Here is a 15,478-nt window from a genome sequence, read left to right on the forward strand (position 1 = left end):
CCTGTGAAATTCAGTGCAAATTCCTTAGTAACTTGTGCATGACCTCCCTGAAGCTTCCTACAAAAATTCCAACATCCAGCTTGTTTAAATGCCTGCTCGACCTCTCTGTTCTTCAAAGTTATATCCAAACCTTCAGGCTCGTTTCTCAGACATTTGCCTGATCTGTGGTCTTTCCTTTCTACCGATCCCTCCATGAAGATTCAATGAAATGGAGGCTGGAAATGCTAGCGCTTCTCAACCTCCAAACTTTGCCTCGCTTGAATGGCTACCTCACTTGATAGCTGCCTCGCTTGATGACAATGTTTTCAATTTTAAATCTTGAAGACTTGTTTCTCATGCAATCGCATACCATCATCATTAAGACTGTGAATACCAGATTTTCTTGGAACTTGTAATCCATGTGTACCAATGTACCTTGTGATTGCAGTGATGGAGATAAGCGGTTGGAGATGATGTATGGAGTGCATAAACCGACAATGAATGACGCAGAGATTAACTTGACAGATTTTACAGTTGGGAAAGATTCGTTGCGAAATGCACGAATCTCCGATTTCGCAGCGCGGACAGTGTAAATTTTGAATGATGCGCTGCGAAAACACCTAAAGTACTTTTGTGTTGCGTAATCACCTAATGGACCTTTGCACTGCGAAACTGCTAAAAAGGATTAATCCACTGCGAGAATACTTCAGAATGGTTACATGCGCTACGCAATCATCTAAAATGGTTGTGTGGTACATAATTATTTTTAAATCAAACTGACACATGGCTATGAGATCGGTGATGAATGAGGGTGGCCAGTGATAGATGAGAATGCATGCTTGACTCAAGACCTCCTGAAACTCAGACTCTAAGGAAAAATGAAATCAAACTTAGACTAGCACTGACCTTTATCATCAGGCTAATATGAAAAATTTTGTCATTAGAATTCTTAAGTGATAACAGTGGCTCCACTTGGGATAGTGTGCTCCTGTAGTACAATAAGAACTCGTATGTCCAGTGCTTTTTCCATTTTATGAAAAACATAGATTTGCTTGACGAGCATTCCTTTCCAGTTTCTTGGGCCTTCACCTCGTGCTTGAGCTTTCAGTTCAGCTTGTCATTATTTGCAACAAAAGAAAAACTGATAAAATGGGTATATACAATGTTGTGAGAAACTGGTAGAATTTTGATCAATAATAATGCTTTAGGAACCTACCATTGATAGGTCCTCCAGCATATGGTTTTCCATCAATCTCTTGCAGAATGTAAGTATTATTTCCATGAAAAGTAGAAATTTCATATGGCCCTTTCCACAGATTTTCAAATTTACCATGCTTACCCTTTTCTTCAATTCTAGCTTCCCATTTCAACACTTTATCATGGATATGAAAGGTAACTTCTTTGATCTTTTTATCAAATGTTCTCTTGATTATGTTCTGATTTTGTTGATGACTGTCAAACACCTCATTTTTTTTCTCCTGCAAGGCTATCAGCTAATTGATTCTTCTTTGTACAACATTTGGTTCCTCCTCTAATCCTTGAAATAGCTTCATCACGTGCACTCCAAGGGATGTTGGAAAGATGGCCTCAGCACCGTATACTAATTCATATGGCGATGTTCCAATGGATCTCTCAGTGCAAATCTGGTCAGCCCACAAAGCATACTTTAATTTCAAATGCCAAGCTTTCTTATTTTCCAGCAGCAGCTTCTTGATGATTCTTACAAGGCTTTTGTTTGATGATTCAGCAAGGCCGTTTCCTTGCGGATAGTAAGTAGTGGAATGCTCAAGAGAAATGTGATACTGATGGCAAAAATTAATCATCTTCTTGGACTTAAAAGCTTGAGCATTTTCAGTTATAATCTTCATTGGACAACCAAATCTTGATAATATATTATTTTCTAAGAAAGAAATAATCACTGAATCATTTTCTTGCCTTGTTGGGACCGCTTCTATCCATTTGGTAAAGTAATCAGTGGCTGTGAGAATCTAGCAATGCTGACCTGATGAAGGAGGATGGATTTCTCCTATAAAATCTAATCCCCATTGCTAGAAGGGCGCTTCAACATATATAGCAACCAAAGGTAGTGGCACAAGCTTCCTCTTTCCTTCAAACACTTGACATTCATGACATGTAGCTATCTTTTTATAGATATCTCTGAACATAGTTGGCCAAAAATAGCCAGCTCTCAAGATCTTGTTTGCAGTAGCTTTACAATAGTGATGTCCCCCACAATCTCCCTTATGGAATTCATCAATTACTTTATCATCTTCTTCTTCAATGAGGAAATTTAACAATATCCCTCCTGCATCTTTCCAAAACAAATTTTGGTCATACACAAAATATCTTAAAGATTTCAGCTTGACAAACCGGGCTTTGGATTTTGAAAGATTAGCAGGGGCTTTATTATGCTGGAAAACAAATGCTAGATCCTTGTACCATTCTGAAAGCAAGAATTTTTCATTTATTTGGACCAACTCCTCTTCATTTTCAGAAATTTCTGAGATCTCTGTACTCAAGTTAATATCAATACAGTCCAGGTTTGATTGTGTCAGCAGTTTGGCTAGGCCTTGACCCTTTACCAACTTCGTGGGTTTAATCTCAATGTCATACTCTAACAATTTTGCTATCCACTTGCCCCTTTTTCCAACTGGATCACCCTGTGTCAGAATATCCTTTATAATAGCATTTGGAACGTAGGCAACAATGTGAGAATGCAAAACATAGATTCTGAAATCCTTTATTGCTTTCACCAAGGCATAGGCTTGTTTCTCTAGGATATTATACTTCAATTCATCATTTACTAATGTCTTTCTAAAGAAAGAAATAGGTTGTTCAGTACCTTGACTTCCCCTTTGCAGCAAAACTACAGCAATTGTGTCCTAAGAAGCAAATGTAAAAATAAGGAATTCCTTGGTAAAATCTGGGCTGATAAGTACTGGTGCTTGTGTGAGTGCCTTTTTGATCTCCTCAAAAGATTTCTTTGCTTCAGCTGTCCACTTGAAATCCACTCCCTTCTTCAACATCTTTTTTATGCTCTTGACAACTTCGGCAAAGTTAGGAATGAATCGTCTAACAAAGTTAACTTTTCCAAGGAAGGATTGAATCTCTTTCCTACTTCTTGGCAGATCTAACTTTTGAATTGCAGTAACTCTATTAGGATCAATCCTAATTCCTTCTTTAGAAACAATATGACCAAGAAGTTTGCCAGAGGTTAAATCAAAAATACTTTTGGTTGGATTAAGAGAAATACCAAACCTTCTACATTTCAGCAGAACTCTTTCAAGGTGCTTCAAATGATCTTCTTCTTTCTTCGAAAAAACTATGATATCATCAAGATAAACCACCATTGATTTGTCCTTTTCTTCAGAAAAAGCAATATCCATTGTTCTCTGCAAAGTCGCTTCTGCATTCATGAGACCAAAAGGCATATTGGCGTAGATGAATGTTCCCCATTGCGTTGTGAAGGTCTTTTTCTCTTGATCATCTGGATGAACAAGAATCTGATTGTACCCTGAGAAACCATCAAGCATAGACATCCGTTGTGATCCAACAATGTTTTGCAGAATCAGATCCATCTTGGGAAGAGGATAATTAACTTTCAATGAAGCTTTATTCAGATTTCTGAAGTCTATAAAAATCCTGATTTCTCCATTCTTTTCCCTAACTGGGACCAGATTAGCAAGCCAGTTTGAGAATCTGATTGGAACAATAATCGTAGCAAAAAAAGGGTTTTTTCACCTCCTTTTCAATCAATGGCATAAGAAGAGGATTAATTCTTCTTAACTTCTGCTTAAAATGCTTTTCATTCTCCTTAATAGGAATGGTATGCTATATAATTGAGGAATCATATTGTTTCAAGTCAGCATAGCTCCATGCAAAGACATCAATGAACCTTTTCATCATCTCAACATATTTAGTCTTCATATCAGCTGAAAGAAATTTTGAAATCTTGACCATCTTAGGCACCAGTGAGTCTCCTAAATTGCAGCTTTCCACCTCTTCCTCATCAACTTGTAATTTTTGGGCTTTGAATACATCGTTTTGATCAAACAATTTCTCAAGGGGAATGAGACCTTTTGGAATTAGGTTGTTTTTTAATTGTAAAAACTCAGACTTCTCCTTTGATTCCACAAACATATTTTGCTGATCCATTTGAGTGCTCTGAAATTCTTCCTTTAACTCAATGAAATTTCTCACCTGCTGATCATCCTCAAAGACCTGCCAATTAATGATGTTATCTGGTATAACTGGTCTGTGACGGACTTCCACCTCATATTTTTCAGAAGAGTGTGTAGCAATAATAAAGAGGCTAGCTGAAATAGCAAGAGAGTCTGCAATAGAATTTTGGTCTCTGGTTTTGATACTAAAAGTATGAGCCTGAAACTTTTCCAACATATCCAACACCAAGTTTCTATATGCCCTCATCCTTACATCTTTGGTTTGGTAAGCACCTTCCACTTGTTTTATTACCAATTCAGAATCTCCACAAACAGCAATGTTCCTGGCCTTCAACTTTAACAAGGCTTCTAAACCCAAAATCAGAGATTCATACTCGGCCATATTGTTAGTGCAATCAAAATTTAACTTGTAGGAGAGAAACTTACTTTAATTATCAGGACTTGTGTTCCAAATCCTAGCTCCTGCCCCCTCTCGTCCTGCTGATCCATCAAAATATAATGACCACCAACCTGCTGTCTCATTTTCATCTTTTTTTTTATCTCTTTGGCACTGGCTTTCTGAAAACTTATCCTCTGATTCTTCTTCAACTAACTCATTGAAAAGGATGGCTGATCTAAGACCAGTGTCACATGAATAAATGGGAAAGTTTTGAGGTCTATCTTTGTTGCTTACCATATAAGCCAATCTGGTCTCCCGATATAGCCTCCTTTGCTCACCAAAAACATGGATAGTAGCATAGCTAAGGTCCATCTGCATTGTGCCCTTGATTTTTGCTACCCATGATCTTGAAAGAAGCATCCCGAACTTAGGTGGAATGTCAGCCACAACAATGTCCATGACAATTGTTTTTGCTGGAATTTGTGTGAGACCCAAAACAACATCTTTAATCAAACCAATGCATTGAACTCTTTTTGAATCAAAGGAAAATAAATCCTTATATGGTCTAGTTACCTCTAATCCTAGTCTTTCCATGATCACCTTGGGCATAAGATTATGAGATGCCCCTGAATCTAACATAGCATTATGTAAGGTCATGTCATGAATGCTAATGCTTATGTAGAAAGGAGGGAACTCTTCATTCTATTCATCTTCAAGTCTTGGACCCAAGCAAATAATAGGATTATCTTCTTATACATTTACGATATCAGCTACTCCTGGTTGTGAATTGATCATTTCAACAATCTTGCTTCTGTATTTGTCTACCTTGAGGATTTCACTAAAGGGGACTGATATCTTGATTTTTGCAATCTCATTTTCAAGGTTAAAAACAGAAACAGTCTTCTCAATTTCTTTAGTAGGTGATGGAGCTTGAATATCCTTTTTGTCAGGTGGACAATCATTCTTACCTTTAGCAACCTTTGAGTTGTCCTTTTTATCTTCAACTGCCTTTGAGGCATCCTTCTTGGGCTATGCTTTGCTTGTTGTAATGGGCACGTTTCTATTCTTGAGATTGTATTGCTTTTGCATCTCAAAGATAGCATGTTGATAGCCCTTTAAATAGTCTGAAGGCTCTTCTCCAGGAAAGTTGGACTCATCATGTTCTTCCTTAGTCAAGAAAATCCCTGACACTTCTTCATCAAGACAATGGATGGACTCCTCAGGAACTTCAGGTTCATCTTCTTCATCTACCAAATTTTGCTGGAAAGGAGGTCTCACTGGAGGATCTAGCTGTTGATTTCTGTTTTCTCTTGGCCTTTGCTGATTTTCAGGTCTTCTGAACTAAGGATTCCTAAATTGAGGTTCCTGTTGTGCTGGGGGAGCAGAGGTATTCCCAAGAGCCAACCGATCCATCATTTTTTCCATGGTCTTCATCATTGTTTCAAACATATCTTCTGGAGCTGAGGTGGAAGGTTTCTCTTCTTCATTCAGTTTAGCTTTTGCCATCTTCAATTTCTTAGCAGCAATCATGTTTACTTCCACTTTAATTCCATCATTTTTCATATCAACAAGAGTAGCATAATCCCTTTCTCTGAGTAACAGGGAGAAATTAGAATCAAATGCTTCAGCATATCTCAGTCGTGCCAAGGCCCCAGGAGGTTTCAAATGGGCTGGGATGGAATTGTATATTTTATTAAACCTCTTGGAGAAGTTTTGGACTGTTTCATCAGGAGCTCTTCTAAGATTGTTGTATTTAGTAAGAGCTTGGACAGGGTTAGTTATATTTCCCCATTTCCTTAGAAAACTATCTTCAAACTCTTCCCAATTGTGAATGCTTCCAGCTGTAAGAGCCTTGTACCATTTTCTAACCTCTCCAATGAAGGTTTGTGCAAACAATCTAAGCTTCACATCCTCATCATAAAATTCCTCTCTGTCTGCAAAATCATTGAATCTGTCTTCATGTTCTTCTGTTGTGATATTTTCATCCCCACCGCATGTTGGAATTCTAGCAACATATTTGCTGGGAAGGTCATGCAAAACAGCAGGGAGGGCTAATGGAGCATACCTAGGAGGTACGGCCATAATGAATGGAGGAGCAGTGATAACAGGTACTGTATGTAAAGTGGAACCAGAAATGGTATGAGGTGGATTTCCTAGTGTCTGAGAACTACTAGGACTAGCAGAGGCAGAGGATAAAGTGCTGGTATGAAAAGGACTATTTGGACTTTGCAAACCACTGACAAAGGTACTCCAATTTGGAAGGGGTAGACCAGTTTTAGATTTGAGTAAGACTTCAAAAGGATCAAGCTCTTTGAGTTTATTTAAATCTTCCTCTTCTAACAATAATTCAGAAGTAACAACCTCCCAAAAATCCTCCTTATCTTTTTGTGACACTAAGGATGAAGTATCAATACCTCTTTTTTGTAAATCTAGAATAATTCCAATAAGTTCTTCTTCGTTTTCAGACCTCAACAACACCTCATGAATCTTATCATCAACAATGTTATCCTCAGGACTTCTTGAAAATTCAGAGAGCAAAGATTTTGAAAAAGATGGAGTACTTGGTGTTTCAGTGAATCTTTGTCTGCTCCTTGAAATGGTGTTTGAATTGTCCACAGGAGTAGGTGGATTTGGGTCAGGATTGCTCCGTGTATATCTCCCTCTCGAAGCCACCTTTTAAACTTTGAAATTGTATGGAGTCACCAAGGTAGAATGTAGCCTCGAAAAATCTTCTGAGCTCCTTCTACCTTCAGAAGTTCAGTCTTTAATTTCGGGAATGAATAATCTTCAGGCTCCCGGTAGACGCACCAAAATGTTAACTCAAAATTACGCCCTGGAGGGCTGAAGACCAGGAAGACTTCAAGTAACTGTTTCAGACTAATCTTTTAGCTAAGGCTTAGCCTCCTTAGCCTGAGAGGGCTCTCTCAAAGGATTTAAGGTATGTGATTATAATTGAGATGGCTAACTCTTTATGAAACAAATAGGAAATGAGGCTGGAAAAATCTAAATTAACAAGCATCCACTGGGCTCATGGAGTCATATGTCATTTAGCATTAACAGTGAATTGGCTTTGCAATAAAATCAAGGCATTCAGACTTCAATATATATAAGGTACAACAGACACAAAAGGGACAGTATATGAGCATATGAAGGAAATTAGAACACTACAAGTGATTTCTAAGTAATCAAGTACTCATAATACTGTAGACAACATGAAAGATAACAAGAGGAATTCATACATTGAATTCACTATGATTCTTGAGTAGCAGAATCCATTACTGTATTACCAAATGAAACAGAGTCTTTACATAAGCTTAACAACAGAGCTTTTTTACATAAACTTCCAACCCTGATTATATTTCCCTTTCTCCTATATATAGACCGGACTGAGATTCCTCCTTAAACATTAGGGGAACTCGAAACCTGCCTCTAATGACACCTGTTTAACTTTTAACTGCCTATTTAATGTAACAAACTTCAACTAGACTTTCTAGAGGTCTAAATCAAGTAGGATTCTAACACCATGTTATGCTAATAATAGCCTTAATTACAATGGTTCTCATTCATTGACATCTGGTTCCTTTTTGGTTTGGCTGTGATGAATGTTCAAAACTCCATGCTGGTCTTCAATGCCACATCTTCTCTATTGTCCTGAAACATAGGAAACTACCCATGTTCATCGGTCTTTAGTTTGCCTTACAATTTTCGAATCCAAAGAAGCATGTCCTTTATCTTTGATTATCCAAAATGTAACAAATGGCCACGTCCTTGATGTGTTGTCCACCTCCTTTATGTGTAAAGGCAAAAACTTTTTCAAGCTATTTTGACATATCTTGAACGGTGGTAAATGTGCTCACTTTATGACAAAAAATTTAAAGTTGGATTCGTATCCATTTTTTCTCCACCTGTCTTGACCTGGTTGAATGTTGAAGCTTCATATGATGCTTTGTATATATTCCCCTTTCAAATTTCCCACTTCTGTTTCAAAACTGGTTGATTGATATTGGATTATTTAGCTTCAGCAGTTTCGTAGCGCACTACGAAACTGCTGAGCTCTAGTCATCACCTTCAGAAGTTTCGTAGCGCGCTATGAAACTACTGAGTTGTTTCAAAAATCACAGTTTAAACCCAAAACTTTTCTATTTGAGCACTTTGTTGCTAAAACATTCTTTCAACTGTTTCAAGACCTTCCAAAACTGAATGGGAATGTTTGAAAAAATTATACCAAGCAAAACCATCAAAACTTTGAAACATGTCCTTACTTGAAGCGAGATTTCTTTATGGAGATTCTTTTCGTTGGCTCAACTGTATCTTGTAGTCTTCAATTTGTTTCTTCATTACTTTGATCCCAGACCTGAGGTTTGTATTGACTTTTCTAATAAATTGAGCTTCCTTTATTGCAGGAGTAGTCTAGCTACAGAATTGAACACTAAAATCAACCACTTCAGGAATTTGAAATGTTTGGTCCTCCCATCAAACCTGCATTTGGTTGAAATAAGCCTCCTTAGCTGCAAATTTCCTAACAGCTTTCTTCAATCTAGCAATCTCAAATTTGGCAGATTCCAATCTCCTTTTCAAGTCTTCCACACTACCTTCTTCTTGAATGGCAACTGTTTTTCCTCTATCCTTTCTTTCCTCAAGCCGTGTCACCTCCCCTATTTCATCAGCTCTTGGTGGTACCTCCTGTACTTGTTTGAACTTCCTTGTTATGGGTCTCTTGGGCTTTAAAACAAATTGATCAACTTGATCATCAAACTTGAGTTTCTTTGAGGCTTTGACCTTCTTAGCCTCCTCTTTTCCTGACTGTATCAACTCGGCTTGAACTAGTGGGGACTCTTCAATGTTAATTGCTTGCAATAAATCATTTAAGTATCCCTTTGAAACAGGGCTTTCTTCAATACCAGGGAAAATTTTAAGAACCCCCCCTAAATTTATAAATATAATAAATGGGCGAATCTCCATGGTATATAGGAAAAATGGAAGGCGATTTTATCAATAATATAATATGTATATATAATTTTTTGGCGAATCTCTCACCAGGCATGGCGAATATTTTACTCAATTATAAAATCTTGTAAGATCTTGGCGAGTCTTTCACTAAATAATAAAACTTTGTAAAGTCCTAGTGAATCTTAGCATAGACTACATGCTGGTTTAATTCCCCCATTTAAATAGGCTACATTCCAGGTGAATACCATGGGTCAATACCATGTGCCATTTTGGTGAATACCATGGGTCAATACCATGTGCCATTTTGGTGAATACCATGGGTCAATACCATGTGCCATTTTTATTTTTATTAATTCTAATATTAGGGTTAATAATGGTTTTTTGCATCGTATTAATAACAATCTAGTCCATGGTATTTGTCCCATAGTATTTTGGCCATAGGTTTCACCTAAATATAACCCATTTTTTGAGTGTTCGTAAATATAAGGTGACTTATGGAGTAAATATAAAAAAATGTTTTATTTGTTTACCATACCTCTCATTTATTTATATTTTTATTAATTTACCATACCTCTTTTACAAATATGGTATTTGGCCCATAGGATTCACTTAAATAAAACCTCTTTCTTAAGCCTTCATAAATAGAACGAGGGTTATGGACTAAATATAAAAAGAGGTTTTATTTATTTACGATACGTATAGTTTACTTATATTTTTATTTATTTACCATACCTTTTGAGTAAGTATAAAAAGACGTTTTATTTATTTACCATACCTCCACTTTACTTATATTTTTATTTGTTTACACCCTTACATGTATATAAGGTGACTTATGGAGTAAATATAAAAAATGTTTTATTTATTTACCATACCTCTCATTTATTTATATTTTTATTAATTTACCATACCTCTTTTATAAATATGGTATTTGGCCCATAGGATTCACTTAAATAAAACCTATTCTTGAAAATGGGCAAATGGATTCACTTAAATAAAACCTATTCTTGAAAATGGGCGAATGGATTCACTTAAATAAAACATATTCTTGAAAATGGGCGAATGGAAGGTTGTAAGTCCTAATTTCAAGGGCTAAATTTACCTTTTTTACCCTCTCCCTTAAAATAAGGTGGGCTATTTGAGGTGATTTGTAAAAATGTACTATGATACAAAATATTCGCCCACTAAAAATTTAAAACCCCTTAATTTCGCCAAAGGGCGAACATTCGCCCCTAAAATTATCCGTGTTCAATACTCACTGACTTACCTTTTTCTTTGGCTACCTGGCTCCTAGTTCTCCTTCTTTGAACTCCTCCACCTGTGCTTGATTCATGTGCAGTTTCTTTGACCTGAGTTTTTCTTTAATTGACTGCTTGGGTGTATCCTGAATAGTTAGTGGCTTGGTAGACTCTCCCACTTGTTTCCTTGCTTTTAACTTTGAAACCCTCTTGGCTCTTGTTTCTACTTGAGGACTAGTTGTTTATGAAGGTTCTTTCACCGCTTGAGGGCTAAGACCAGTCTTGCTCTTGAAACCGGACATGAATATGAATGTGTCCCAGTCTCTGCCTACCCTCTGGAGCTCATGTAGAACCATTAACTTAACCAAGCCATGGTGGCATAGTGAAGTCTCACAGGCTTCTTTTCTTAGTTGTACCTTGTCACACATTTTACTTAAACTGTGGAATAAATAAAAAGGTAGATCAATAGATGTCTTGCCTGTGAAATGCAACAAAAGTTTAAAATGGTATGAATACACTTTGTTATATCTCCCTTCACAGGTCAGCTACTTCTGTATACAAGTAAGCAATTGAGCATATGATTCTTTAACATAACTTCTAGGAACAGACTTGCTCAAATATGAGTTAATGAACTCTTGCTTTAGGAATTCTTTGCATGGGTTCATGTCAAATTTGAAATTCTTGAACCATTTTTCTTGCCCTCTTGGAATTTATGTAACTGTGGATATCATGTCTGGTGAGACCTGCAATTCCAGCATGCCAACCTTTGAGTTTAGCCCTGTGAAATTCAGTGCAAATTCCTTAGTAACTTGTGCATGACCTCCCTGAAGCTTCCTGCAAAAATTCCAACATCTAGCTTGTTTAAATGCCTATTCGACCTCTCTGTTCTTCAAAGTTTTATCCAAACCTTCAGGCTTGTTTCTCAAACATTTTCCTAATCTGTGGTCTTTCCTTTCTGTCAATCCCTCCATGAAGATTCAGTGAAATGGAGGCTGGAAATGCTAGTGCTGCTCAAACTCCAAAATCTGCCTCGCTTGAATGGATGCCTCGCTTGATAGCTGCCTCGCTTGATGACAATGTTTTCAATTTTAAATCTTGCAGACTTGTTTCTCATGCAATCGCATACCATCATCATTAAGACTGTGAATACCGGATTTTCTTGGAACTTGTAATCCGTGTGTACCAATGTACCTTGTGATTGTAATGATGGAGATAAGTGGTTGGAGATGATGTATGGAGTGCATAAACTGACAATGAATGACGCAGCCATAGATTAACTTGAGAGATTTGACAGTTGGGAAAGATTCGTTGCGAAATGCACGAATCTCCGATTTCGCAGCGCGGTCAGTGTAAATTTTGAATGATGCACTGCGAAATCACCTAAAACCTATCGCGCTGCGAAAACAACTAAAGGACTTTTGCACTGTGTAATCACCTAATGGACCTTTGCGTTGTGAAACTACTAAAAAGGATTAATGCGCTGTGAAAATACTTCATAATGGTTACATGCGCTACGCAATCAGCTAAAAAGGTTGTGTGGTACATAATGATTTTTAAATCAAACTGACACATGGCTATGAGATCGGTGATGAATGAGGGTGACCAGTGATAGATGAGAATGCATGCTTGACTCAAGACCTCCTAAAACTCAGACTCTAAGGAAAAACGAAATCAAACTTAGACTAACACTCACCTTTATCATTAGGCTAATATGAAAAATTTTGGCATTAGAATTCTTAAGTGATAACACAGAACTTGTATTGTGTACTGCTGAGGGCCTTGACAGAGACAAAGCATTAAATTTGCGCCCTGAAGTTGTGCAGAAGTTATATGACACACTTTCTAGTGCTTACGATAAACATTCTTATGGAGCAGACCATATATGGAACTGTGATGAAATAGGTTTACAGGAAAGGAGGAATTGTGCCATGCGGGTAATTGCTAAGAGAGGGAGCCGAAATATGCCAAAGATTTTTCCTAAGAGTAGGGAGTGGATAACTATTTTATGTTGTGTCAATGCAATTAGTACTTCAATCCTGGGATTTTATCTATTCAAAAGTAAAAATCAACTAAAAAACTATATACAGAACTGTGAACTAGGTGCATGCATGGTTGCACATCCCCATGCATGGATGACTAAAGAACTGTTTTTAAGTTGGCTTTTTCACTTTGCTGCATCGGTACCAAGTGGCGTCTCACCTAATAACAAACACCTATTGATATTAGATGGCCATGGGAGCCACATGGAGGTAGAAACAATTGAGGAAGCAAACAATTTAAGCATCGAGCTATTGACATTTCCTGCTCATACCACTCACAGACTGCAACGCCTTGATGTTAGTGTGTTTGGCCCTTTCAAGAACTATTTCAGGTCGGAGTGTGTTGCATGGATGGCAAAGAATCCAGGGACTGAGGTGAAAACGTTCGAGCTAGCAGAGCTTGCAATTAAAGCTTTTAAAAGGGCTCTTACACCATCAAATATCAAGGTTGGCTTTAGGAGGACAGGAATCTGGCCACTGAACTATGATGGTCTTATTCATGATACTGGTTGTAGCCAGGCATTTCATGTGGATGGTCAAGAAGAAGGGAATGCCCAAACATGTGATGAAGTGCAAGAAGTAGATGACCAAGATGATGTGGTTGCAGCTAGTAATATGATTTCCCTCTCTCAAGGACACTTATTGATGAAGAGGATGAAACTGTATGTGAAACACAGTGTAACCATGAACAAATTCATAGGAACATGGAGATCGTTCCACCAACTCAAGAGCATGAAACTCCTGTTGTTGATATTGTTAATGACATTGTTGAACATGCAGTTGACAATGACCAATTGACATTGCCAAGCCAAGTAACCCCACTATCATGGCTAGAAGAAGCAATGATTAATATGAATGCACATAGTGTCTCAACAACCAATGAACAAAGCATGAACATGCCCTCACAACCAACAAAGTTGAACAGTGAAATTGTTCATTTTTTTGTGGACAACAAATCAATGGAAGAAGATGAAGCACATAATGAGGCATCAAATGAAGATAATGATATAGTTCAATCAGTTCCATCAGATACTGAAAGGGAAGTACCAAGCAATGACATGCAGGTGGGAGGGGTGGAGAAGATACTTGGTCGGTTCCTAAAGCTACCAGTAGAGAGAGTATCAATGAAAAAAAAGAAAGGTACACCAAGTAGTCTTTGTTTGGGTCGAGGTGGGAGGGGTGGAGAAGATACTTGGTCGGTTTCTAAAGCTACCAGTAGAGAAAGTACCAATGAAAAAAGAGAAAGGTACACCAAGTAGTCTTTGTTTGGGTCGAAGCTCATAGTTACTCACCTTAGAGGACTATATAAACCTATTAGTTGAGTCTGAAAAAAAAAAATAAAAAAAATAAATAAATAAATAAAATAAAATAAAATAAAAAATAAAAAATAAAATAAATAAATAAATAAAATAAAAAATAAAAAAAAATTGAAATGCAAGAATTAAAACAGAAAAATAAGGATCTAGTCAAGGAGAAGAAGGCAGCAAGGATTGTTGCACCGCAACATCGAGCATATGAAAGGCTTGAAAGAGATAAAGAAAGGCAAGTTAAGGACCAGCGAAAACAAATGGCAAGATAGGAAAAGGAATCAAGAAAGACACAACAGATGCTTGAAAAGGAACAAGGGATGATCAATATGGTTGACAATGATGCAAGCATAGATGATGAAACTAGGATTATTTCAAAATCATTGGACTCCATTGCAGATAATACACCATTATTCCAAGATCTCATAAACATTCAAGTGCGTCACTATCAAACTGAGGGTTTACCCACTTGCCTTATTCCTACCAGAGGAGATGTCAATTCTATGTATGCTCATTACACACCTCTACTTGATGCAGGGGTCAGTAGTGCAAATGTGAGGTATGGATACTAAATACCTCCATGGTTGGAAGTTGCAAATTGGACTCAATCATATGGCAGCAATCAACCATTTCTTAATCAACCCTTTTTAGGTAGGCCAACCTACCTAGCTCAAGAAGGTAACTCGGGGAGTTTTGGCACTCAAGATTCTCAGGGCCATAAAGAATAGGGGTGTCATATGTTTTTGGTTGTAATCACATTATGATGTGGATTTTGGATGGATTGTATCTTTTTCTTGTCACAGAAACATTTTGGCTTACAACCTAGGTTGTTTTATTTCATACTGTGTGCGACATTGTAATCAAAATCCATTTTAGAAGGAACATCTATAGTCTATTATAATGTAGACATCTTACCTGAGAATGCAAATGGGATTTTCTGTTATGCATCTACACACCAAATGATTTACACAAGTGAAACAATGACAACATTTTTAGTTTACATTTCATGAGATTGTAGCAATACTTCATGATGAAACAACAGATAATGCACATAATACCTATAATTAAAACATAATACAAATGGGCAATACAACTAATGCACCCAGCCAACCTCTAAGAAATCTATTGATTGATTAACTAAGTTACAAATGCAGATTACTTTACAATAAAAGAGACACATGGCTACAATAAACATTATAGAAACATTTCTTAATAAAAATCTGTAAGCGAGATAATAATAACAGAATTTCACATTTGCAAGCACAAAGACAATTATAAACACGTTGCAACACAGAACTTAGCATGTCCATAGCAATAACCATCTAAGATAAAATCATGGAGAGATCTAATAGAAACGTTGCATTTTGGACTAAGGGACATGGAATATCTTGGAACAGAGAGAAGCCAG

The 15,478-nt window shown here is 37.1% G+C and overlaps 1 protein-coding gene across 1 annotated transcript in view; it reads left to right on the top strand.

Annotated features, from left to right (window-relative positions):
- Positions 1-6,622: 6,622 nt before the first annotated feature.
- Positions 6,623-15,478, top strand: part of LOC149213744 (TMV resistance protein N-like) — a 31,262-nt gene continuing 22,406 nt past the window's right edge. The window contains exon 1 of the mRNA XM_089389135.1: positions 6,623-6,676. Within this exon, the coding sequence (XP_089245261.1) occupies positions 6,623-6,676 (54 nt within the window). The remainder of the gene's footprint in view (positions 6,677-15,478) is intronic.

This window comes from Pinus tabuliformis, chromosome 1_1 (assembly GCF_031772625.1).
Source record: "Pinus tabuliformis cultivar Carrire ecotype Pingquan chromosome 1_1, CPIR1, whole genome shotgun sequence".
NCBI classification, from domain to species: Eukaryota; Viridiplantae; Streptophyta; class Pinopsida; order Pinales; family Pinaceae; genus Pinus; species Pinus tabuliformis.